Genomic DNA, 25,756 nt, shown 5'->3' with positions numbered 1-25,756 from the left:
CCAGCACTTTGGGAGGCCGAGGCGGGTGGATCACGAGGTCAAGAGATCGAGACCATCCTGGTCAACATGGTGAAACCCCATCTCTACTAAAAATACAAAAAATTAGCTGGGCATGGTGGTGCGTGCCTGTAATCCCAGCTACTCAGGAGGCTGAGGCAGTGGATTTGCCTGAACCCAGGAGACGGAGGTTGCGGTGAGCAGAGATCGCGCCATTGCACTCCAGACTGGGTAACAAGAGCGAAACTCCGACTCAAAAAAAAAAAAAAAAAAAAAAAGTCAAGTGCAGTAGTGAGAAGGGTGAAAGAAAGAGTCCAACTATTTTTTTATTTTTTAAAACAGAGTCACACTCTGTTGCTCTTCTTTGCCCAGGCTGAAGTGCAATAGTGTGGTCTCAGCTCAGTGCAACTTGTGCCTCTTGGGTTCAAGAGATTCTCCTACCTCAGCCTCCCAAGTAGCTGGGATTACAGGCACCAGCCACCATGCCCAGATAATTTTTGTATTTTTTTTTTCGTAGAGACAGGGTTTCACCATATTGGCCAGGCTGCTCTCGAACTCCTGACCTCGTGATCCGCCCACCTTGGCCTCCCAACCATTTTTTTTTAAAACCAAGTGCTTACATGTCTTGAAAAAAAAAAAAAAGAGTTGGGAGCCAGGTGCCTTGACCTGTAATCCCAGTATTTGAGAGGCCAAGAGGACTGCTTGAAGTTCAAGATCAGCCTGGGCAACAAAGCAAGACCCTGTTTCTACAAAAAAAATTTTTTTTTTAATTAACTGGGTGTACTGGCGGCATGGGTCTGTGGTCCCAGCTGCTAGAAATGCTGAGATGGAAGGATCGTTTGAGAGTACCACTGTACTTCGGCCTGGGCTACAAAATAAGACCCTGTCTCAATTTAAAAAAAAAAAAAAAAAGGCCAGGTGCAATGGCTCACGCCTGTAATTCCAGCACTTTGGGAGGCCAAGGCAGACAGATCATCTGAGGTTAGGAGTTTGAGACCAGCCTGATCAGCATAGAGAAACCCTGTCCCTACTAAAAATACAAAATTAGCCAGATGAGGTAGTGCATGCCTGTAATCCCAGCTACTCAGGAGGCTGAGGCAGGAGAATCAGCTGAACCCAAGGGGCGGAGTTTGCCACTGGTGTGCTAAGATGGTGCCATTGCACTTCAGTGTGGGCAATAAGAGCGAGACTTTGTCTCAAAACAAACAAACAAAAAAACAAAAAAAAAGGCTGGGTACAGTGGCTCTCGCCTATAATCCCAGCACTTTTGTGAGGCTGACATGAGAGGATCATCTGAAGTCAGGAGTTCAAGACCAGTCTAGTCAACAAGGTGAAACCCCTTCTCTACTAAAAATACAAAAAGTAGCCAGGTGTAGTGGTGCGTGCCTGTAATTCCAGCTTCTCAGGAGGCTGAGGCAGGAGAATGGCTTGAACCCGGGAGGCGGAGGTTGCACTGAGCCAAGATCGAGCCACTGCACTCCAGCCTGGGTGACAGAGGAAGATTCCATCTAAAAAAAAAAAAAAAAAGTTGAATGACTTAATGGGCACCAGAATGCTTTTGTCCAAATAGTGCTGGTGTTACAAGCAATATAGCCTCAAAAACAATGCTTCAACTGAGAGCTGGAGAAGAATTCATTTCCCAGAATACTTCATTTTTTTTTTCTTTAGATGGAGTTTCACTGCAACTTCCACATGCCAGCTAAAAGCCATTCTCCTGCCCCAGCCTCCTGAGTAGCTGGGATTAAAGGCATGTGCCACCACACTTAGCTAATTTTTTGTATTTTTAGTAGAGACAGGATTTCACCATGTTGGCCAGGCTGGTCTTGAACTCCTGACCTCAGGTGATTCGCCCGCCTCCGCCTCCCAAAGTACTAGGATTACAGGCTTGAGCCACCACTTCTGGCCCCAAAATTCTTCTTCAGCTCTCAGTTTAATTGAGACGGAGTTTCACTCATTACCCAGGCTGGAGCGCAATGGCACAATCTCGGCTCACCGCAACCTCCGCCTCCTGGGTTCAGGCACTTCTCCTGCCTCAACCTCCTGAGTAGCTGGGATTACAGGCACACGCCACCATGCCCAGCTAATGTTTTGTATTTTTAGTAGAGACGGGGTTTCACCATGTTGACCAGGATGGTCTCCATCTCTTGACCTCGTGATCCACCCGCCTCAGCCTCCCAAAGTGCTGGGATTACAGGCTTGAGCCACCGCACCCGGCATGGCCCCATTTCTATAGAAGTAAAATGCTATCTGCGATGAGATCATCTTATCCTTGGTTTAGGGAAACCCTTTGGGCAACACATTCCACAGGTCTGAAAGACTAACTTTTATTGCCAAGGAATGCTGTCAGCCAACTACAGTACTTACAAAATTCAAGTATGTATGACTGTATGCCAGCCAGTACTAACAGGTCATTCATTCTTTTGAGATGTAGAAAATAGCAATGCTCAGATTTAATAAGATTTTTAAAAATACATTTTAATAGGTCCTTATTTCAACACAAGCTGAACTGATCAGCTGTAGTAGGATGTTTGAAAAACAACTGTTGCCACTCAGTTGATATTAACAGCTCAGAACTGTGTATTGTTTTTTGTCTTTTTAGATGGAGTCTCACTGTGTCTCTCAGGCTGGAGTGCAATGACGAGATCTCGGCTCAGCAGCCTCTGCCTTCCAGGTTCAAGTGATTCTCCTGCCTCAGCCTCCTGAGTAGCTGGGATTACAAACATGTGCCACCATGCCCGGCTAATTTTTGTATTTTTAGTAGAGATGGGGTTTCACCATGTTGGAAACTTGAACTCCTGAGCTCATGATCCGCCCACCTCAGTCTCCCAAAGTGCTGGGATTACAGGCATGAGCCACCGAGCTCAGCGAACTGTTTTCTATGTGGTTTTTTTTTTTTTTTTTTTTCAGTTTAATGATATCAGCCAAAATCTATGTTCTCCTAACTGTTTTCAAAGAAATGGTCTTACAAAAAGAATAACCCAGCTGGGCACAGGTTTACGCCTGTAATCCCAGCACTTTGGGAGGCAGAGGTGGGCGGATCACCTAAAGTCAAGAGTTTGAGACCAGCCTGACCAATATGGTGAAACCCCACCTCTATTAAAAATACAAAATTAGCCGGGCATGGTGGTACATGCCTTTAATTCCAGCTACTCAGGAGGCTGAGGCACGAGAATTGCTTGAACCCGGGAAGCAGAGGTTGCAGTGAGCCAAGATGGTGCCACTGCACTCCAGCCTGGGCAACAAGAGCTAAACTCCATCTCAAAATAATAATAACCCTACTTTTACTTTTCTTTGCCTAAATTTTTATCAAATATTTTGAACAGGAGCCACATGTGTTTCTATGCTAGAAGAAAAGCATAGAAATAAGTAATCATACCCCCAGTCAAATTTAACTATCCTGATTGGTAAGAAGGGAGGGAGGGAGGGAAAAGAAATTAGCTGGGCGTGGTGGCACCTGTCTACAGCCCCAGCAACTCGAGAGGCTGAAGCAGGAGGACTGCTTGAGCCCAAGAGTTTCAGACTGCAGTGAATTATGACAGCCTGGGCAACAGGGCAAGGTCTTGTCTCTAAAAAAAGAAAGAAAGATAAAGAAAAAAAGAGGCCGGGTATGGTGGCTCACGCCTGTAATCCCAGCACTTTGGGAGGCTGAGGTTGGTGGATCACTTGAGGTCAGGAGTTCAAAACCAGCCTGGCCATCATGGTGAAACCCCATCTTTAAAAAGAAGAAAAAAAAGAAAAAGAAAAAGAAAAAAGAACACACCTCACCAATTTTGAAATGTGAACAAACTGCAAATAAAGCAATAGTTTCTTGGAAGTCATCACTTTGCACTGAATTAAGCATGAAACAAACACTATGCATTTCTTAAGATGATGATGCTCTGGATTTAAGTTACATATCCTATATTCTAAGATCCTAGTTACTGAACTGATAAGTAAGCCTGGACCTGGGGGGAGGGGGACTAATCAGAAAACTGAACCCTGCATTCCTTCCCTTTGGCTGACTTATGCAAATATAAGAATATTTAATTGATAAAGGATAACAGCACTTATAAGTAAGACCGTTATATTGGAGATATGTTAACTTAAGTCCTTTGGATTAAAGGCTAAAACTCAATTTTACCTTCATGAATTGATTAGAGTGAAAATTACTGGGTCCTTTGGTCTTTTTTAAGAGAACTGCGGTGGCTACCTGGTAGAAAACAATTCTTAAGTCACACAACCTCAAAATAAATTAAAAGTGCTGACCCTTGAAAAGGATGTTTGAAATGCTTTGGGAAAATGCACAACAGTTTAAGTAGTAAATAACATTAAGCCATTATAAATCAGGACAAATATTAACAGACCTTCCATATAACTTCTATGTATCTCTTCAACTTCAAAACGCCCTTTGCCTACAGCACTCTGGGCAAACGATCTGGGGAAAACTAAGATCTGTTTTATCGGAGCTTTTTACCTTCTACCCAGAAGAGTTAGTGTTTCTTTAATTCTGCCATTACACAGTACTTAAAGACATCCAAAGCAAGTGCAATAATACAACTCTATGCTACGTTTAAAAAAAAAAAATCAGTAAACTCACAACTCACAATATTTTTAGTCAGGAGCTCTGGAAGTAAGGGTATTTTTGTTTCTTCCATATCCTCTGAGATTGAAATGTGTTTGCACTCTTAAGTCTGAATACCTAAACCTTGTCTAGGGAGAGAAAGATTTTATTCCAAATTACATTAACGCATTTTTCTACAGATATTAACGTACTGGAGATATGCTGTTTCCTGCTCATCAGGAAATTAAAATCCCTTTCATTTACATAGTTTTTTATATCGCTTTCATATATATTCACTTGAACGTGTACACGACACAAACATATAACAAATTTAGACTTATCAGGCATACAAGATGACCCTCAGCCAGAACTTACTCAAACTTAACTTACTCGATTTCACATCGTCTTGATGCTAACAAAATTAGGCAGGAGCACAATGAAATCGGTACCACTGCCAGTTCTCAATGAACAAGAAAACCAAACTCGCCCATTTCCCAAAGGCAAAGTACTCACAATCATATAATCGCAAAAAAAGAAAAACAAATCTAAACCATACATTCACCTGAAGCTTTTCAACTCAGAGCTCCAAACGCAGCCGCCAACCACACAACTGCCCACAATCACAATCACAGTGGTAGCGCCTACTCTTAATTTTGAAGCTAGAGACTTAAGAAAAACACACACACACCAAAAAAAACAGTTCTCCAAAGTTTGACAAAGTGGGGGAAAAGTCATTTTAAGTAAACACAACTATTTAATCAAGAGGCGACGAGTCCAGTCCTTCCGCCCCGCTTTCCCGCTTCCAGCCCTCGAACGAACCCTCCTCTAACCCCGGGAGGCAGGAGTTCTGGCGGGGAGATGCGGAAAGCCTCAGACCAGCTCGCACGCCGCCGGAGAAGCAGGGGCCGAAGTCGGGGAGACAAAGAGCAGCCCGCGAAGCTGCCGGGCGGCCCGGCTCCGCCCTGCGCCCCTAACCGCCCGGGTAGTGGTCGGCACCGAGGGGGCGCCGCCGAGTGCGCGCCGCCTCGGCCCGGGGTCCCCGACAGTCCCCCGACACCGCCGCGGCCCGGGCCGCCCCCGAGCTATTGCCCTCTCGATTTGGGAGCCGCGCGCCCGGGGACAAAGAGGGAGGGTGCGCCGGGGGCAGCGGCAGGACGCGGGCCGGCGACGCCCCTCCAGACTCGGCGGGAACCCCTCGGTGGCGCCCCCCTGCTACCCCCAGCTCCGGCCGCGCTCCTCCCCGGACACCCGGGGTTCTCCTCGGCCCCTTTCCGGGCTCCCCACGAGTTAGTTCTCCCGCCTCCCCCTGGGACCCCGCCCCTGGCCCGCATCTCCTCAGCCGGCCCTGCGGCCGCCCCTCACCCGGCGGCGGGTTCCCCCGAGGCCGCCTCCTCCGCCGGGCCTCGGCCCGTCCCGCCGGCCGCCGCCTCATGTGCTCTGCGTCGCCATCGCCTTCGCCTTCACCCTCGCCTCTCCTCCACCTCCGCCGCCGCTGCCGCCTTCGCCTTAGTCTCCAGCCGAGGCAGAAGCCGCTCCCGCCGCCGCCGCCTCCTCCCGCTCCCGCCGCCGGGACCCGCGGGAAGGCGCCTGCGCACTGCGCGCTGCGGTGGGGGCAGGGGCGTCCCACCGCGGCCGGAGAGCGGGGGGCGCGCGGCACGTGGCGCTCGGGTGGGAGGGGGCGCCCCGGAACGCGCGGGAAGCAGTGCTAGCGCCAACTTTCCGCGGACGAGTTCGCGCGCGCTCCCAGATAGTCCCGGACGTGGCGGAGGCGCGGCGCGCGTGGGAGTCACCCGCGTGGAGTCTGGAACCCGGGTGGGCTCAGACTTCGCTCGGGGCAGTTCCTTCCTCCAGGCTGATTCTCGGGCGGGAGTCCACCGCCAGCCGCGCCTCAGTTAGAGAGGGCCGCTAACGGCGTCGTGGGCTCTCGTCTTACCTGGGTGTCCTGTGTTGGTTCAACGGGCCCAGAGTTGTCTTCTGCGCGCTCCGCCGAGGCCTTGGTCCAGTGTAGCACGGGATGCTGATGTCTCCTTGTAGGTTCTGCTCTGCAATTCCTCTAGGATTTCGCGGGCGCTGGGTGGATAAGCCACCCTGGCGTCTTTGAGTCAGGCCTCTTAGAAGCGCTCTAGATACTTTTGAGGTCCTGAACTTCTCAGATTAGCTAGACCCTAATTGGCTATTTCCTCTTAACTCTTTGCATCCCTGCCGGATCCCATTCAGGGAACTTGTGAAAATTTTTCATGCATAGGAACCCCCAGTTTTAAAATGTCCAGTAGAAAACCGAAAATTATCCAAATGCTTTAAGTAGAGTGGGACCTTGGGTAGTAAGGGAAGGCTTAGTATAAGAGATGGGCGAACTCTAGAATTATCTCAAAGGAGCATCAGAATGCGGAAGGATAGTCTTTAATTTATCCCTTTTGACCAGAGGGGAAATTAAGCGCTAACAAGTGAGGTTACTTGCTGCAGGTCAAACTCCCCCACCCAAAGCCAAACCTTAAGAGGTAGCCCGAGAGTGGAAAACTTGAAGGCTAGGCATCTGATGCACTGACCAGTTTTGTTTGGTCAGTATGGTGTTTTCCAAAAATATGGATTAATTGCCAAAATATTAAAATCCAGATTTCTGGCCTCCCTAAAGAGTCAAAACGCACTTACTTTGAGCTTCTCTTTTCACATGGCAGCTCCTCCAGAGTCACCTTGTCCGGGTAGGCAGTGTCCCCACTCAGCTGCTTAAATCATTTCATGACCTGCTTGGCCTCAGAGCATTTAAGTACTTCTCCCAGTGATTGCTGCAGTCTGTCCCCACCCCTTATCACATTGCCTCTCTACGGATGTTTTTAAAATGCCTCTCTAGGGATGTATTTAAAATGACAAGCGTGGGGTGGGCACGGTTGTTCACACCTGTAATTCCAGCACTTTGGGAGGACTAGACAGGCGGATTGCTTGAGCCCAGAGGTTCCAGACCAGCCTGGGCAATACGGCGAAACCCCCATCTCTACAAAAAGTACAAAAATTAGCCGGGTGTGGTGACGCGCACCTGTGATCCTAGCTACTGGGAGCATGAAGTGGGAGGATCGCTTGAGCCCGGGAGGTCAAGGCTGCAGTAAGCTGAGATCACACCACTGCACTCCAGCCTGAGTGACAGTGGGACCCTGTATCAAAAAAATAAAATGTGAAAAAAATAAAATGACAAGTGTGAAAACTCTGAAAATACATAGAAATAAGAACATGTAACTAAACACCGGAAACAACATTGTACCTGTTGACTAAAATATGAAAACCCTCAGCCTGCAACTACAAACTGGTACAAATCACTTTGTTCTTGTTTTTTGAGACGGAGTCTCTGTCCCCCAGGCGTGAGTACAGTGGCATGATCTTGGCTCACTGCAACCTCCGCCTCCCAGGTTCAAGCAATTCTACCTCAGCCTCCGGAGTAGCTGGAGTTACAGGTGTGAGCCACCGCGCCTGACTAGTTTTTGTATTTTTAGTATAAATGGGGTTTCACCGTATTGGCCAGGCTGGTCTCTAACGCCTGACCTCAAGTGCTTATCTGCCCGCCTTGGCCTCCCAAAGCACTGGGATTACAGGCGTGAGCTACCATGCCCAACTAACTTTGGAAAACTGTCTGGCAATATCTACTGTTGGGGTTCAGAAAATGATATCCCAGGGCGTGGTGGCTATAGTCCCAGCTGCTCAGGAGACTGCAGTGAGCTATGATTACGCCACTACACTCCAGCCTGGAAGACAGAGCGAGACCCCATCTCTTTAAAAAAGAAAGAAAGAAAACAATATTCCAAAGTATGGAGCTTTGGCATACTGAGTGCTTTGAACTAAAGGAGATTGGAAGGCCTCAGAAGCAAAGTCTTTCTCTGACCTTCTCCTGCCCTCCTGTCTCCCGCCCCTTTCTCCCCTGAAGCGAGTCATAGAAATAAAAATTTCTCTTCCCCAAGGCAGGTCATAGAAACCAGAACCCCTCTCCCCCAAAGCAAGCCATAAAACCAGAAAGGTCACTCTCCCCCTCTCTCTTCCCCCTTAAAGACCCTCATTCCGGAGGAACCAGGAAGGAATACCCTGGAGGAAGGAATGTTATACTGGGAGGCCAAGAAGAATCTGAACAGACAAGCCTTGTTGGGTTCCCCAGTCAGTCTGTTACATTGAATCATACCCCTTTTATCTGGTCACATTTCTACATGGCTTGTCCATTTGGCATTGAACCTAAGCATAAAAACAGACAATTGTCCTTGGGTCTTGAGGGTTTTGTTTTGTTTTTGTTTTTTGTTTTTTGTTTTTTTGAGGCAGGATCTCTCTCCATAGCCCAGGCTGGAGTGCAGTTGCGTGATCTCGGCTTACTGCAACCTCCGCCTCCCAGGTTCAAGTGATTCATGTGCCTCGGCCTCCCAAGCAGCTGGAACTACAGGCTTGCACCACCATACCTGGATAATTTCTTGTATTTCTTGTATTTTTAGTAGGGACAGGGTTTCCCCCTGCTGGCCAGGCTGGTCTTAAACTCCTGACCTCAGGTGATCCGCCTTGCCTCCGCCTCCCAAAGTGTTGAGATTACAGGCGTGAGCCACCGTGATTGGCCCTTTGAGGTCTTCATTTCTTTTCTTTTTTTTATTTTTTGAGACAGGGTCTCATTGTGACAGCCAAGCTGGAGTGCAGTGGTGTCATCTCGGCTCACTGCAACCTCTGCCTCCTGGATTCAAGCAATTCTCCTGCCTCAGCCTCCCAAGTAGCTGGGACTATAAGCGCCCACACCATACCCGGCTAATTTTTTTGTATTTTTAGTAGAGATGGGGTTTCACTATTTCACTATGTTGGCTAGGCTGGTCTGGAACTCCTGACCTCGTGATTCATCTGTCTCAGACTCACAAAGTGCTGGGATTACAGGTATGAGCCACTGAGCCCAGCCCTTTGAGGTCTTCATTTCTGAAGGCTCTTGTGTTACATAAAACTTTGGTTAAATAACTTGGTTATACCCTTCTCTTGTTAATCTGACTTTTGTTATAGGAGTGTCAACTGTGACCCTTATGATGGATGAGGAAAGGTATCACACCTTTCCGCCACTACACTACTAAAGCTGAATACACTATGACTTTAGAATTCCATGGAAATTCCATAAGGTGTACAAATGTTCACCAAAATACTTGTACTAGAGTATTCAAAGCAGCACTATTTACAATAGACCAAAAAACTAGAAACTACCCAAAATGCCTGTCAATGGTAGAATGGCTAAATTGTGTTATGTTTACATAATAGTACATTACACAGCAATGAAAATGAACAATCTACATTTACATACAAGTTGGATCTCACAGAAGTTTCCATTTACAAAAAGTCCAAAATCAGGCAAAACTGGCCAGGTGCAGTGGCTCACACCTGTTATCCCAGCACTTAGGAACGCCAAAGTGGGCGGATCATTGAGCTCAGGAGTTCAGGACCAGCCATGGCAACATGACAAGACCTTAACTCTACAAAAAATACAAAAATTAGCCAGATATGGTGGTGCATGCTTGTAGTCTCAGCTACTCTGGAGGCTGAGGTGGTGAGGTGGGAGGATCACTTGACTCGGGGCAGTTGAGGCTGCAGTGAGCTGTGATCACACCACTGCATTCCAACCTGGGTGACAAGGAAAGACCCTGTCTAAAAACAAAACAAAACAAAAAAAACAAACAGGCGGGGCACGGTGGCTCAAGCCTGTAATCCCAGCAATTTGGGAAGCCAAGGTGGGCAGATCACCTGAGTTGGGAGTTCCAGATCATCCTGACCAACACGGAGAAAAAACCCTGTCTCTACTAAAAATACAAAATTAGCTGGGCATGGTGGTCCATGCCTGTAATCCCAGCTACTCAGGAGGCTGAGGCAGGAGAATTGCATGAAACTGGGAGGCAGAGTTTACGGTAAGCCAAGATCACAGCATTGCACTCCAGTCGGGGCAACAAGAGCAAAACTCTGTCTCAAAAAAAAAAACAAAAAGAAAAAGAAAAAATGAACAACAAACAGGCAAAACTAATCCATGCTGTTAGAAGTAAGGATAGCTGGCCAGGGGCGGTGATGCCTGTAATCCTAGCACTTTTGGAGCCTGAGGTGGGCAGATCAGCTGAGGTCAGGAGTTCGAGACCAGCCTGGCTAACATGGTTAAACCCCGTTTCTACCAAAAATACAAAAAATTAGCCAGGCATGGTGGCACGAGCCTGTAATCCCAGCTAGTCGGGAGGTTGAGGCAGAAGAATAGCTTGAACCCAGAAAGGGAAAGTTGCAGTGAGCTGAGATCGTGCCATTGTACTCCACGTTGGGCAACAAGAGCGAAACTCAAAAGAATAAGGATAGTGGGCTGGGCGAGGTGGCTTACACCTGTAATCACAACACTTTGGGAGCTGAGGCAGGTGGATCACCTGAGGTCAGGAGTTCATGACCAGCCCGACCAATATGGTAAACCCGTCTCTACTAAAAATACAAAAATTAGGTGGGCGTGGTGACGGGCACCTGTAGTCCCAGCTACTTGGGAGGCTGAGACAGGAGAACTGCTTGAACCCGGGAGATGGAAGTTGCAGTGAGCCGAGACTGTGCCACTGCACTCCAGGCTGGGTGACAGAGCAAGACTCCATCTCAAAAAAAAAGAGAAAGAAAGAAAAAAAAGAAGTAAGGAGGTTAGTAGTTACCTGGCAGGCAGGATAGTTTACTAAAAGGGAGTATGAGGGAGCTTTTGGGTGGCTGCCCCTACTCTGCTGAAACTGCCTTTTTTTTTTTTTTTTTTTTGAGACGGAGCTTCGCTCTTGTTACCCAGGCTGGAGTGCAATGGCGCGATCTCGGCTCACCGCAACCTCCGCCTCCCGGGTTCAGGCAATTCTCCTGCCTCAGCCTCCTGAGTCGCTGGGATTACAGGCACACGCCACCATGCCCAGCTAATTTTTTGTATTTTTAGTAGAGACGGGGTTTCACCATGTTGACCAGGATGGTCTCGATCTCTTGACCTCGTGATCCACCCGCCTTGGCCTCCCACAGTGCTGGGATTACAGGCTTGAGCCACCACGCCCGGCCCTGAAACTGCCTTTGCAAAAATCATGACAGTGAGAAAAATCTGACACCGTCTGCGCACAGTGGCTCACACCTATAATTCCAAGCATTTTGGGAGGCTGAGGTGGATGGATCACCTGAGCTCAGGAGTTGGAGACCAGCCTGGCCAACATGGTAAAACCCTGTCTCTACTAAAAATACAAAAAAAAAAGTAGCTGGAAGTGGTTGCATACGCCTGTAGTCCCAGCTACTTGGGAGGCTGAGGCACGAGAATCACTTGAACCCAAGAGGTGGAGGTTGCAGTGAGCAAATTTCTCGCCACTGCACTCTAGCCTGGGCAACAGAGCAAAACAAAACAACAACAAAAAGAAAACTCTGACACAGGAAAATTACAACAGTGAAAGAGATCTGATTTCATCGACTCCATCTTATTTTTAACCTCCAAGCTGCCCTATTCATTCCTGGGAATAGGCTGATTTCTCCATGGGAGGAATTTACTTTATAGTTTAATTTGGGAACAAAGATGATAACAGTCCCTTCCCAAAATAAATCCCCTCTTTGCCTGGGGACCAGACTGTCTTTCTAAAACTAGCAAATCAGCCACAAGATTAGAAATTATGGGCCAGGTGAGGTGGCTCATGCCTGTAATCTCAGCACCTTGGGAGGCTGAGGCTGGTAGATCACAGGAGGTCAGGAGTTCAAGACCAGCCTGACCAACATGATGAAACCCCGTCTCTACTAAAAAATATAAACTTAGCTGGGCATGGTGTTGGGTGCCTGTAATTCCAGCTACTCGGGAGACTGGGGCAGGAGAATCACTTAAACCACCTGGGAGGCAGAAGTTGCAGTGAGTCAAGATCATGCCATTGCACTCCAGCCTGGGCAACAGAACAATACTCCATCTCAAAAAAGAAAAAAAGAAACATGGCTCAAGAGTCATACAGCCAGAGAGCATAAGATTCCTAACTTCTCCAATTGCTCCTATGGATGACATTACTATTATAAAACCCGAGATTGGCCAGCACAGTGGCTCACGCCTGTAATCCCAACACTTTGAGAGGCCAGGGTTAATGGATCACCTGGGCCCAGGAGTTCAAGACAAGCTTGGGCAATACATGTTTTTTTTTTTTTTTTGAGACGGAGTTTCCCTCTTGTTACCCAGGCTGGAGTGCAATGGCGCAATCTCGGCTCACCGCAACCTCCGCCTCCCAGGTTCAGGCAATTCTCCTGCCCCAGCCTCCTGAGTCGCTGGGATTACAGGCACGCACCACCATGCCCAGCTAATTTTTTGTATTTTTAGTAGAGACGGGGTTTCACCATGTTGACCAGGATGGTCTCAATCTCTTGACCTCATGATCCACCCGCCTCGGCCTCCCAAAGTGCTGGGATTACAGGCTTGAGCCACTGCGCCCGGCCTAATATGTGTTTTTTTTTAAACACACACACACACACACACACACACACACTCTCACACACACACACACACTCACACACACACACACACGCCAGGTGTCGTGGCATGAATCTGCAGTCTCAGCTACTTAGGAGGCTGAGCAGGGAGAATCTCCTAAGTCCAGGGAGGTTGAGTGATAGCATCACTGTACTCCAGCCTGGGTGACAGAGTGACAGCCTGTCTCTCAAAAAAAAAAAAAAAAAAAAATCCCGAGATTGATATTTTTTTTAAGATCCTGCATTCTGAGGCACCAGCTGGTGCCACCCAGATCAGTAAACTGGCTTAACTAGTTCTGGATCCTGCCCAGGAATGGAAGACAACAAGAAGACAGATTCGACCCGCTACAATTTAATCCCCAACCCAACCATCAGCATTCACCACTCCCTAGCCCCCTGCCCACCAAATTACCCACAAAAAACCCTAGTTTCTGAATTTTTGGGAAGACTGATTTGAGTAATAAACTCCAGTCTCTTGTGTAGCCACCTCTACATTCATCAATCTCTTTCTCTATTGGGAAAACCTGCTGTTTGCAGTGTCTCAGGTTTTCTGGGTAATGGCCAAATGAACTCTTCGGGCAGTTCACTGTTCTTGAGCTGGGTGCTGGATACACAGGTGTGTTCAGTTAGTACACTGAGCTGCGTACTTTCTTTTTTTGTTTCTTTGTTTTCTTTCTTTTTTGAGAAGGAGTCTCACTCTATCACCCAGGCTGGAGTGCAGTGTCACCATCTCAGCTCCTTGCAACCTCCGCCTCCTGGGTTCAAGCGATTCTCCTGCCTTGGCTTGCTGGGGACTATAGGTGCACACCATCACACCCAGCTAAATTTTGTATTTTTAGTAGAGATCGGTTCTTACCATGTTGGCCTGGCTGGTCTCAAACTCCTGACCTCAGGTAATCCACCCTCCTCGGCCTCCCAAAGTCATGGATTACAGGTGTGAGTCACCGTGCCCGGCCTGTTTGTTTTCTTGAGACAGAGTCTCACTCTGTCACCCAGGCTGGAGTGCAGTGGCATCATCTCGGATCACTGCAACCTCCACTTCCTGGGTTCAAGTCATTCTCCTGTCTTAGCCTCCCATGTGCACCACCATGCCTGGTCAATTTTTGTATTTTTGTTAGAGACAGGGTTTCACCATGTTGGCCAGAAGTGATCTCTCCCCTGCCCCACCACCGCCACCCTCGCTCCCAAAGTGCTTGGATGACAGGCATAAACCACCACGCCCAGCCGAGCTGCATACTTAGTGTGCTTTTCTATGGCATTTTAAGACCAATGAAAACCTTTAAGGCCTGGTGCAGTAACTCATGCATGTAATCCCAGCACTTTGGGAGGGCCAAGGCAGGCGAATCACATGAGCTTAGGAGTTCCAGACCAGCCTGGCCAACATGGCAAAACCCTGTCTCTCCTAAAAATACTTCAAAAATTAGCCAGGCATGGTGGCACATGCCTGTACTCCCAGCTACTCGGGAGGCTGAGGCGGGAGAATGGCTTGAACCTGGGAGGCATAGGTTGCAGTGAGCTGAGATCATACCACTGCACTCTAGCCTGGGCAACAGAGTGAGACTCTGTCTCAAAAAAAAAAAATTAAATAAATAAATAAAAACCTGATACAGGCATGAGCACAGTGGCTCATGCCTATAACCCCAGCACTTTGGGAGGCCGAGGTGGGCGGATCACAAGGTCAAGAGATCGAGACCATCCTGGCCAACATGCTGAAACTGCGTCTCTACTAAAAATACAAAAACTAGCCAGGTGTGGTGGCACATACCTGTAGTCCAAGCTACTCGGTAGGCTGAGGTGGAAGAATCGCTTGAACCTGGGAGGCGGAGGTTGCCGTGAGCCGAGGTTGTGCCACTGTGCTCCAGCCTGGCAACAGAACAAGACTCCATCTCAAAAAAAAAAACAACCCTTTGATTATGTATAAAACATTTGATTATATATGTATATAATCATAAGTATATAAATGTATTTTTATATGTGCAAATGTTCATTAGGTATTATTTTCCTATAAATTAATGAATGAATCTGGAAGGGAAAACCCCCCATCTTTTATCACTGCCTATTCTGCCTCTTTCTTTTTTTTCTTTCTTTTTTTTTTTTGAGACGGGGTTTCACCATGTTGGCCAGGCTGGTCTCGAACTTCTGACTTCAAGCAGTCCACCCGCCTCAGTCTCCTAAAGTGCTGGGATTACAGGTGTGAGCCACCTTGCCCAGCCTTTCTTTTTCTTTTTGTCTTCTTTGAGGCAGGGTCTCACTCTGTCACCCAGGCTGGAGTGCAGTGGTGTGATCATGGCTCACCACAGCCTCAACCTCCCAGGCTCAAGCAATCCTCTCACCTCAGCCTTCTGAGTAACTGGGACTACAAGCATGTACCAGCATGCCCAGTTAATTTTTTCGATTTTTAATAGAGGTGAGGTCTCCCTATGTTGCCCAGGCTGGTCTCCAGCTCCTGAGCTCAATCGATCTCCTACCTCTCCCTCCCAAAATGCGTTGCCTATTCTTTCTTTCTGGAGATTGGGGACAATACATTTACTGTCTAATTTGTTACCTTATTACCAAGGCTGCAGCCCTGTCTTCTTCTGGTAGAGCAACCTTTTAAAGTTGGTAAAAATAAGACCTAAGGAAGCTGAGTTGTTTTACCTGTAGACAGTTGTTTTAGTTTTTTTTTTTTTTTTTTTTTTTTTAGTTAGAGACAGGGTCTTTCCCTGTCACCCAAGCTGGAGTACAGTAGTGCCATCATAGTTCACAGAAGCCTCCAACTCCTGGCCTCAAGCAATCCTTCCATCTTGGCCTCCTGAGTAGCTGGGATTAGAGGCATGAGTCACCACGCCTGGATACCTGTACATAGTTTTTTGTTTTTATTTTTGAGATGGAGTCTCACACTGTTGCCCACACTGGAGTGCAGTGGCGCAATCTTGGCTCACTATAAACTCCATCTCCCAGGTTCAGGCGATTCTCCCGCTTCAACCTCCCAAGCAGCGAGGACTACAGGTGTATGCCACCACATCCAGCTAATATTTTTGTATTTTTAGTAGAGACAGGGTTTCACCATGTTGGCCAGACTGGTTTCGAACTCCTGACCTCAGGTGATCCACCTGCCTCGGCCTCCCAAAGTGCTGGGATTATAGGCATAACCCACAGTGCCCAGCCACCTGTAGATACTTTTAAAAATAGGCTGGGCATGGTGGCTCATGCTTATAATTTCAGCACTTTGGGAGGCCAAGTGGGAGGATTGCTTAAACCCAGGAGTTTGAGACCAGCCTGGGTAATAGTGAGACCCTGTCTCTACAAAAAATGTAAAAATGAACATGCGTGGTGGCCTGCACCTGTAGTCTCAGCTACTTGGAAGGATCGCTTGAGCCCAGGAAGTTGAGGCTGCACTCTAGTCCAGGCAACACAGCAAGGCTCTGTCTCAAAATAAAACCACCCCCAAAAAAACAAAAACAAAAAACAAAACAAAACAAAATCCCCAAACCAAAAATATAACCCAAGGCTCTTGTCTTCTAGTCAAGACTTTTTTTTTTTTTACATGGAGTCTCACTCTGTCACCCAGGCCAGGCTGGAGTGCAATGGCGTGGTCTCGGCTCACTGCAACCTCCGCCTCAGCCTCCCAGTAGCTGGGTCTACAGGCGCGTGCCACCACATCTGGAGAATTTGTATTTTTAGTAGAGATGGGATTTCACTGTTGGCCAGGCTGTTCTTGAACTCCTGACCTCATAATTTGCCTGCCTTGGCCTCCCAAAGCTGTGAGATTACAGGCGTGAGCCACTGTACCCGGCCTAATCAAGACTTCTTTCTCTCCTCTATCACATTACCAGCTAGTAATTTCCTTTATTCCCATTATGGGTGGGGAAACTGAGGTCAGAATTCCATGCTAGAGACTCTTGGGCCCAGGCATTTGCCAGGATATGGAGCAAACCAGAGTGTCTGCTACAATGTGAGCTTCCAGAGGGCGGGGCACTGTGTCCCAGCTCCTAGAACAAAGCCCAGAAAATAGTAGGCACTTAGGAAGCATATGCTGAGTGAATAAGTGAATGAAGGCTCACCATTCCTAGAACAAGAAAGACTGGCTGCTGGAGGGAAGGGGAAAAAAGTCGTAAGTTTCAAACAAGGAAATGGGGTCTCATTTCCAGCCTTTGGCAGGGAGTGGAACAGCCGGGTGCTGTGAGAACCACATCACTTTTAATTCACATGGGGCTCAGGCAGGAAAGGATCAAAACCCAATTTGAGAACTTGAGAGTCGCCCTGGGGCTCTGTGGTTTGGGAATAATAGGGTCAATCTGAAGGCTGCATTGTGTCACTATTTCCATTACACACTTTCCAGGGTCCCCACTTGGCCGGTAAACTCAGAGCGGAGTCTTCTGTCTTGGAAGATGGAAACAGAGGCCCAGAGAGGTAAGTTTTGAGAATGCTGCCTGTTGGGAACAGGGAGTCTGGGTGCGGTGGCTCATGCCTGTAATCTCAGCACTTTGGGAGGCCCAGGTGGGCGGACCACGAGGTCAAGAAATCAAGACCATTCTGGCCAACATAGTGAAACCCCGTCTCTACTAAAAATACAAAAATTAGCTGGGCATGGTGACGCGCACCTATAATCCCAGCAACTCGGAGGCTGAGGTGGAAGAATTGCCTCAACTCAGGAGGTGGAAGTTGCAGTGAGCCGAGATCACGCCACTGCAATCCAGCCTGGGCGACAGAGTGAGATGCTGTCTCAAAAAAAAAAAAAAAAAAAAGAAAAATCTGAAGTCTTCTCAGCAAGATAAGTGGACACCAAAGGCACTTTCTGGCTTCAGGCCTGTGGCCCTTGGGGCTGTCCTTGGACAAATGCTAGGAGGTCCTTGGCAATGTCTGTTTTTAAAAGGGTGGGGCGAGGGGAGGATGTTACAGCCTGCCTCCACCAGGAAGCAGCCTCAGCCTAGCCGTATTATCTGCAAACTTTCACTGCCTGTTCCTGTTACTCCACTCCTTACCCCTCAAGTCCCCCAGACACAACTACATAGCCCGCTGTGTTCTCCCTTTGATTCTCCCGGCCCTTCAACCCCATTTCTTCCCTTTCCAACCCCAACTGCAAGCATCCTCTGTCCCTAGTCTGGTTCGTTCTCCATCATGCCCTCACTCACAGCCCCCATTATTAGCTCAAGGCAAAAGCTGCATGTCCCTCCCCTCCCAGTCACTTGCTCCCTTGGGCTATAAATAGCACAGCCATGCCTTAGATCTTGTTGAGAGCTTCAAGACTTAGTCCCCCTTCCCCCCATCCCTTCCCGTTTAACACAACAGGGAGAACAAGACTGAAGTTTCCAATTAGGGTGGGCAAACCCAGGAAGGAGGGGGTCTGGGGGAAGGGAATGAGAAAAGCTGTGCTGAATTCGGAACCACACAGAATATGGTAACTTTGCCATCTGTTGTCAGGGACTCTCCACTTTCCCCCAGCCTGCTACCCATTCCCTGCCACTTGCTCCTGGAGGAAGAGGAGCAGCAGTGCAGGGGGAATTCTAACAGTAATTCTCTTTTAACCCTTATGATCATCCTCTGGGCAGGTGCTACCTTGCTTTTACTGACGAAGCCATAGACTCTAAGAGACTGAGTGGCAGAACCCAATATTTAGAGTGGTTGATTTGTGGGCAAATTGATCCCACGTCTGGCTTTGGCCTACACTAAGTCTGTCTGCATCATTGATTTAGGCCCCTCTAAATCAGAATTTCTATTGATGTGACCTGATTTGGAAGAAAAAGAGGTCTACTAAACAAATTACTAATGTAGCAATGCATAAATGGAAAACATTAAAGACTCCGCATGTTCACAAAAATGATGCCATCATAATTTTATCTTATCTGTTTACTAAAGCAGGACTCTACAGAAATCTGTTCCTTCAAGTTTTTTTTAGTTACTGTATGTTCTCAGAAGTTTTTGAAATACAAAGCAATTTTGCTTCTTCTATTTCAAGACTTCTCCTCTACTTTACATTCTCTCAAGTTAGTCCTGAGTAGTGAGTTAGAAATCTGGCCTTTTTTCTGTCCCTTACTATTGGGCAAAACGCTTAATGGAGCCCCAATTTTTTGTCTGTGAAGTGGAGATAATAGCAGCTACCTCATTGCTATTGTGAGGATTAATCTACACAAAGGAGGCCAGGCATGGCAGCTCAGGAGGATAATCCCAGCACTTTGGGAGGCCGAGGTGGGTAGATCACTTTGAGGGCAGGAGTTTGACACCAGCCTAGCCAATAGGGTGAAACCCCAACTCTAATTAAAAATACAAATAAAGGCCGGGCGCGGTGGCTCAAGCCTGTAATCCCAGCACTTTGGGAGGCCGAGGTGGGTGGATCACGAGGTCAAGAGATCGAGACCATCCTGGTCAACATGGTGAAACCCCGTCTCTATTAAATATACAAAAATTCAGCTGGGCATGGTGGCGCGTGCCTGTAATCCCAGCTACTCAGGAGGCTGAGGCAGGAGAATTGCCTGAACCCAGGAGGCAGAGGTTGCGGTGAGCCGAGATCGTGCCATTGCACTCCAGCCTGGGTAACAAGAGCGAAACTCCGTCTCAAAAAAAAAAAAAAAAAAATACAAATATTAGTTACGTGTGGTGGCACGCACCTGTACTCCCAGCTACTCGGGAGGCTGAGGCTAGAGGATGCCTTAAGCCCAGTTCAAGGCTGCAGTGAGCTATGATTACCATTGCAATCCAGCCTGGGTGACAGAGTGAAATTCCGTCTCAAAATAAAACAAAAACAAAGCAATTAGCACACTGCTTGGCCCATAGAAGGTGCTCAGTAATCACGGCAATTATTTCTCAGCTCTGGGCTGAGACACTGTGGGAACATCACCATCATTTCAATAGGGAGAAGCTGAACTTCACTATCCATGGTTTGGCTCCTGTTCTTCAAAGGACTTCAAAGGGAATATAGTGTCCATCTCCTGAGAATTCAGGCCACTGCGGAACCTGGAGAGGCAGCACAGGAGGGTGTTATGTGAAAGACTGGGAGGAGAGTTCCCATGGACGCCGGGGACATGTGAAGGCCCTGGGGAGTTGCTGTGACCCTGGGTCTCTGCCTAGAGCAGTGAATGCTGGGGGGGAGAAAAGGACATCAGCTGCTGAACAAATTTCCAATGCTGCAAAGCCCCTTTAGGATAAACACAGGGCTGAGTAATCTAGGGAAGGAACAAAGGCCTGGGATGGAGTGGGATCTCCCTAGCACACCCTATCTTTTTCCATTTACTTAGCAAGTACTTTTTCTTCTCCTAAACAAGGATGCCAGGATTGACTAGCATTCCTAAGCTTCAGTATCCATCTGGAAAGAATTTCCATTTAACCAGCCCCCTGGAGGTTAGCATTGCAGTTAGGAGTGCAAACACTGGAGCCAACCTGACCTGGGTTCAGATGACAAAACTGCCATATACTAGCTCGGATAACTCATTCAGCCTCTCTGAAGCTCCATTCCTTTGTGAACAAACTGCTACTTACCATATAGCATAGCTGAGAGTTTTGAAATATACTGAGTATAGGGCCGGGTGCAGTGGCTCACGGCTGTAATCCCAACACTTTGGGAGGCCAAGACGGGCATTTTATCTGAGGTCAGGAGTTCGAGACCAGCCTGGCCAACAATGGCGAAACCCCATCTCTACTGAAAATATCAAAATTAGCTGGGCTTGGTGGCAGGTACCTGTAATTCCAGCTACTCGAAAGGCTGAGGCAGGAGAATCACTTGAACCTAGGAGGCAGAGGTTGCAGTGATCTGAGATCACGCCACTGCACTCCAGCCTGGGCAACAAGAGTGAAACTCCATCTCAAAAAAAGGAAAAAAAAAAAAAAAAAAAAAGATACTAAGTACAGAAGAGCCCTAATCCCAGTTACTGTCATCCCTGTAACCTGAGTGAGCATCACCCCATAAGTAGTATAGAATTCTAGAAACTGGGCCCCGTGGCTCCCACCTGTAATCCCAGCACTTTGGAAGGCCAGTTCTGAGACCAGCCAGGGCAACATGATAAAACTGTCTCTACCAAAAACACAAAAATGAGCCAAGCGTGGTAGCGGTGTGCACCTGTGGTCCCAGCTACTTAGGAGGCTAGGATGGGAGGGTTGCTTGAGCCTCGAGTTTAGTTTGAGGCTGCAGTGAGCTAAGAACATATAGCCTGGGCAACAGAGGGAGATCCTGTCGAGAAAAAACAAAACACGGCCAGGTGCAATGTCTCATGCCTCTAATCCTAGTACTTTGGGAGGCCGAGGCAGGTGGATCACGAGGTCAAGAGATAGAGACCATTCTGGCCAATATGGTGAAACCTCGTCTCTACTTAAAATAGAAAAATTAGCTGGGCGTGGTGGTACGGTGCCTGTAGTCCCAGCTACTTGGGAGGCTGAGGCAGGAGAATTGCTTGAACCCAGGAGGTGGAGATTGCAGTGGGCCAAGATCACGTCACTGCACTCCAGCCTGGCGACAGAGCTTCCCTCTCAAAACAAAAAACAAACAACAAACAAAAAAACCCAAACCGGCAGGGCGTGGTGGCTCAGGCTTGTAATCCCAGCACTTTGCAAGGCCCAGGTGGGTGGATCATGAGGTCAGGATTTTGAGACCAGCCTGACCAACATGGAGAAACCCCGTCTCTACTAAAAATACAAAAAATTAGCCGGGCGTGTTGGCACGTGCCTGTAATCCCAGCTACTTGGGAGGCTGAGGCAGGAGAATCACCTGAACCTGGGAGGTGGAGGTTGCAGTGAGCCAAGGTTGTGCCACTGCACTCCAGCCTGGGCCACAGATCAAGACTCGGTCTCGGGGAAAAAACAAAACAAAACACAACTCAAAACCAAAAGGCAGTCCAGAGAGCGTGCCTCTCCCAGCTAGGGCTTTTTATTTATATTCCACATTGTTCTTAAGAGAATCCGAGGCAGTGTTGCTTGGAGGACCAGGCTTTCTGCTCATCCTTGTTCCTACATCTCCATCTCCGTTCTCCACATCAAGCCTGTCTGATCTAGCCACTTAATTCCATGGGAACTAGAAGACTGAATCTAGTTAGGGGCTCCTCTCCATCTGGTCTTTCCTTACTTTCCAGAGCCTGGAGCTCTGGCCTGGGACTCAGCGGATGGGGGGTTAAGACTGATGCCCTGTCCTTTCCCCTCCCCTCTCCATCCCTGACTTCAAAGTCTTCATAAAGCCCAAGTCATTGCTTCCCTGACCCCATAGTGGCAGCTCCATCAACCGTTTTTGGTGAGTTCAAAACAGCAGACGCAGAGCCCTGGACTGGCCGCTCGCTCTCCACATTCTAGCCATCTCCTAGGGTAAGCACCAGCATGCCAAGAACCTGGGGGGCCATGAGTCCTTGCTCCTCCAGGAGAGGAGTTATCTTCTAACTAGGATAGAAGCTGACTCAGGGCAGGCACAGTGGCTCATGCCTGTAATGCCAACACTTTGGGAGGCCGAGGTGGGCAAATTGCCTGAGCCCAGGAGTTTAAGATTGGCTGGGTGACATGGCAAAACTGTCTCTACAAAAAATACAAAAATTAGCTGGGTGTGGTGGCATGCACCTGTAGTCCCATCTACTTGAGGGGCTGAGGTGGAAGGATTTCTTGAGTCTGGAGGGTCAAGGTTGTAGTGATTGGCACTGCGCTCCAGCCTGAGTGACAAGGTGAGATGCTGCCTCAAAAAAAAAAAAAAGAAAAGAAAAATGCATCCTATTGGTAGAACCCCTAGTCTGAGGACCAGGACTCTGAGACTCTGATCACAGAAGACATTTACAGGGGTCGGCCAGAAGAGTGACAGGGTTTCCAGCCCAGAGATGAAGGTAGCCAGTTGGTAATTGTGAAGAACCTGCCTGGAGAGATGGACCTGGAAAAACAGGAGCAGCTCAGGAACCATGTCTTTCTTTAGTACTTATATGCAAAATATATGCTAAATTACATGCAAATCGATGTGTGACATTGCAATCTCTGGCAACTTGGTAACCAATGCTGTAACACTGCCTGGTCTAGCATGGTTTTGGCTCCCTGGGGCCACATCCTGCTCTGTAGGTCCCTCAGGACCAACTATCACAGACCTAAGGCCAGCGGGTCCCCAATGCTCAAGGACTGTTTCTCCCTGATCCATGGATTTTTCCAGCTGTTTTTCTTGGCCCAAGGATCACACTCACAGGGATGCAGATGGGGGAAGGGGAAGCTGAGAAAACAGTGAAGTTAGAATGAGCTGGGCAAGAGGCAGATGGTAGAAAACGGAAATGGAGAAATGGCACTAGTGGCCCAGCCACCCGAGATGGGATACCTGGGAGGGACAGCTTTTCAAGGAGAGGCTGTGTTGGGCATGGTGAGATGGGTCTTAGTGGGTAACCCTCCTTTCCTCTCCAGACTGAGGAATCAGAGTTCTGATTGTGGAGTGCCTCTCTCTAGAACTGAGCTGCAGCCTAGGTGTCCCAGCTGCTTACATCCAGGTCCAGGATTATGTCTGCTAACAGACGCTGGTGGGTGTCACCCGAGGATGAAGACACTGTGTGTAAGAAGCTCCTCAGGAAGACTCGGGAATCTCCCCTGGTGCCTGTAGGTAAGTGAAGAAAGGAATGGGGTACAAGTAGGGGGCCTTCTCTGAGCAATCATGTCTTCTGGTACCTTCCAAGAAGAATAAAGCAGAGGTCAGAGAACCCAAGTGGTCCTCCTCACAGAACAAGGGAACTAACAGCAAAGATGCCAAGGGGTAAACCCTTACAACGAAATGAGGACGTGTGGATGGGCGGAGGTGGCGGCCAACCGAGTACATGGGTTATGAGGAAGCTGAGCACCAACACCCAAATAGGGTCAGAGGAACACTTTGGGGTCCCCCAGGGCTTCCTGCCTGATGGCCCTGGTAAAGTAGTTAAACAGCTGTACCAGGAGGTGGGAGCCAGCAGTGTGACTGAAGAAGGCCCCAAAGCAGAGCAAATTGGTGGGGAGGAGCTGTGTCATGGTGATCAGCTATTTGTATATGGGCGAGGGGCATCACTAGAGGGAGGCAGCCACTTGGAAAATGCCATTGAAGGGCAAAACTCAATATTCTAATGATCCCCCTAGGCCCCCTGCATTCCCCCCTCCCCCACGAGATGCTGCATAAAAACAGCTGTTTATCCAGGTGTTCAGACTGCCTGGTGAGGTGTCTCTCATTAGGGGAGTGCTGTGCATTGTGGCCGTGGCCCAGGGGCCGTGTTCTCTCCCCACAGGCTTAGGAGGCTGCTTGGTGGTAGCAGCATACAGGATTTACCGGCTGAGGTCTCGTGGTTCCACCAAGATGTCCATACACCTGATTCACACCCGAGTGGCAGCACAGGCCTGTGTCGTGGGTGCAATCATGCTAGGTGAGTAGCTTCGTGGGGTCGCAGGAGAATGAGATAAACCCAATTAGGCAGAGTCTGTATATCTGTAAGTCCCAACAGTTAAAAGGATCATGACTTGGCCGGGTATAGTGGCTCATGCCTGTGATCCCAGCACTTTGGGAGGCCGAGGTGGGTGGATCACAAGGTCAGGATATCAAGACCATCCTGGAGGACCTGGTGAAACCCCATCTCTACTATAAATACAAAAATTAGCCAGGCATGGTGATGTGTGCCTGTAGTCCCAGCTACTCAGGAGGCTGAGGCGAGAATTGCTTGAACCTGGGAGGCAGAGGCTGCAGTGAGCCAAGTCTGCGCCACTGCACTCCAGCCTAGACAAGAGTGAGACTCCATCTCAAAAAAAGAAAAGAAAAAATGACCTAAGTCCCTGTTCCCTATTCTGGGCTCCACATCACGTCCTTGGTGAAACCCCTATTCTGAGCCATCTTCCCTGTTTAGGCTCCTGTCCAGATCGGTGGGGATGGTGCACAGTGTCTCATGACAGTTTGCCCTAGGGTGAGAAAAATCATGCAACAGAACACATGTTGAATTTCTCTTCCTCTTGAGATTAAAAAGCAGCCACTTGCTGTGACAGTGGACAAATCCTTCTCACTGAGCCTCAGTTTCCTGATGTATAACAATAACCACCCCTGGCCTGCCTACCTCACAGGCTGCTATAAGGTTTCTCAGATACACAATACACGTGAAATTGCTTTGTAAGCTGTCAGATGGGCGATTTCCCCAGGCTGTTTGGTCAGATGCTTGGAACAGGTGTTGGAACCTGGGGCTGAGCAGGAAGCTGGACTCTGAAGGGAGCAGCTAGAGGTGAACCCCTGGGACACCTGAGAGAGACAGAGGATGGGTGAAGGGTTCAATGCCAAGACGCATGACTTCTTTTCCCTCACACAGGGACTGTGTACACAATGTGTAGCGATTATGTGAAAAGGATGGCACAGGACGCTGGAGAGAAGTAGGACTCCTATAGGAGCCGAGGCAGTCCGACTTCCCTAAATCAATCCCTGGTATGTTCCTAATAAAGCAGTTTTGAGAAAAATCAACAGACTCTTTTTCATTGGGGGAGAACAGAGTAAGGGACTGGTGGTGGCTGGGGAGAGGACTTGGAGCAAATGGCTGGAAATCAAAGTGCTCTGGCCCCATACCCCAGGGCAAGGGAGGTTCTTGGGGGGCGGGGCAGCAATTTCCTGAGGTGGTGGGGTAGACCTCTGATCCCAGGAACCCAACAACTCCCAAGCCATCTTAGGTCCCACCCTGAAGCAGCACGGACTGAGAGCAAGGGGGCAATAACAGGGCCTTGATGCTCATGGGAACACTGAATTAAAAGGCAGGCTGCTTCCCTGGGGATTCAGGCAGGAAGGAGGCTGCAGCTGGAAGCAGAGGCAGTGAAGCCTCTTGGGAGATGACATATATTCAGAAATGTAAGCAC

General features: G+C 48.5%; 2 protein-coding genes across 9 annotated transcripts in view; one reads left to right on the top strand and one right to left on the bottom strand.

Annotated features, from left to right (window-relative positions):
* Positions 1-7,466, bottom strand: part of GJC1 (gap junction protein gamma 1) — a 30,532-nt gene extending 23,066 nt beyond the window's left edge. The window contains exon 1 of one of the 2 annotated variants that reach the window (XM_032269992.1): positions 6,471-7,466. The gene's annotated coding sequence lies outside the window, so the exon portion shown is untranslated. Of the gene's footprint in view, positions 1-5,899; positions 6,108-6,470 lie in introns of those variants that run through there. The other variant, XM_032269990.1, reaches the window with a different exon arrangement.
* On the top strand, positions 5,277-25,361 carry HIGD1B (HIG1 hypoxia inducible domain family member 1B). 7 transcript variants are annotated; one of them, XM_032270007.1, is made up of 5 exons: positions 5,277-5,447; positions 17,319-17,389; positions 23,363-23,513; positions 24,163-24,297; positions 25,222-25,361. In XM_032270007.1, the coding sequence occupies exons 3-5, from the start codon at positions 23,414-23,416 to the stop codon at positions 25,284-25,286; spliced, it is 300 nt and encodes a 99-aa protein (XP_032125898.1). In that variant the 5' UTR covers positions 5,277-5,447; positions 17,319-17,389; positions 23,363-23,413; the 3' UTR covers positions 25,287-25,361. The 7 variants fall into 7 exon arrangements, with proteins under 7 accessions (XP_032125898.1, XP_032125896.1, XP_032125897.1 ...); XM_032270005.1 differs by having other exon boundaries at positions 5,278-5,447; positions 23,321-23,513; XM_032270006.1 differs by lacking the exon at positions 5,277-5,447 and adding an exon at positions 16,768-16,931 and having other exon boundaries at positions 23,321-23,513.
* Positions 25,362-25,756: the final 395 nt, after the last annotated feature.

The sequence above is a fragment of the Sapajus apella genome, unplaced genomic scaffold, assembly GCF_009761245.1.
Source record: "Sapajus apella isolate SASKATOON/1434 unplaced genomic scaffold, GSC_monkey_1.0 scaffold201, whole genome shotgun sequence".
NCBI lineage: Eukaryota > Metazoa > Chordata > Mammalia > Primates > Cebidae > Sapajus > Sapajus apella.
Note: the sequence above shows the minus strand (reverse complement) of the source record. Positions and strands in the feature narration are given on the sequence as shown.

What these genes read in the sequence shown, in the direction of transcription:
- HIGD1B (XM_032270007.1), top strand. Translation starts at nt 23,414, where the DNA reads ATGTCTGCTAACAGACGCTGGTGGGTGTCACCCGAGGATGAAGACACT. An exon ending in ATCTCCCCTGGTGCCTGTAG is followed by an intron (nt 23,514 to 24,162) that starts GTAAGTGAAGAA and finishes CTCTCCCCACAG; the next exon opens with GCTTAGGAGGCTGCTTGGTG. An exon ending in CGTGGGTGCAATCATGCTAG is followed by an intron (nt 24,298 to 25,221) that starts GTGAGTAGCTTC and finishes TCCCTCACACAG; the next exon opens with GGACTGTGTACACAATGTGT.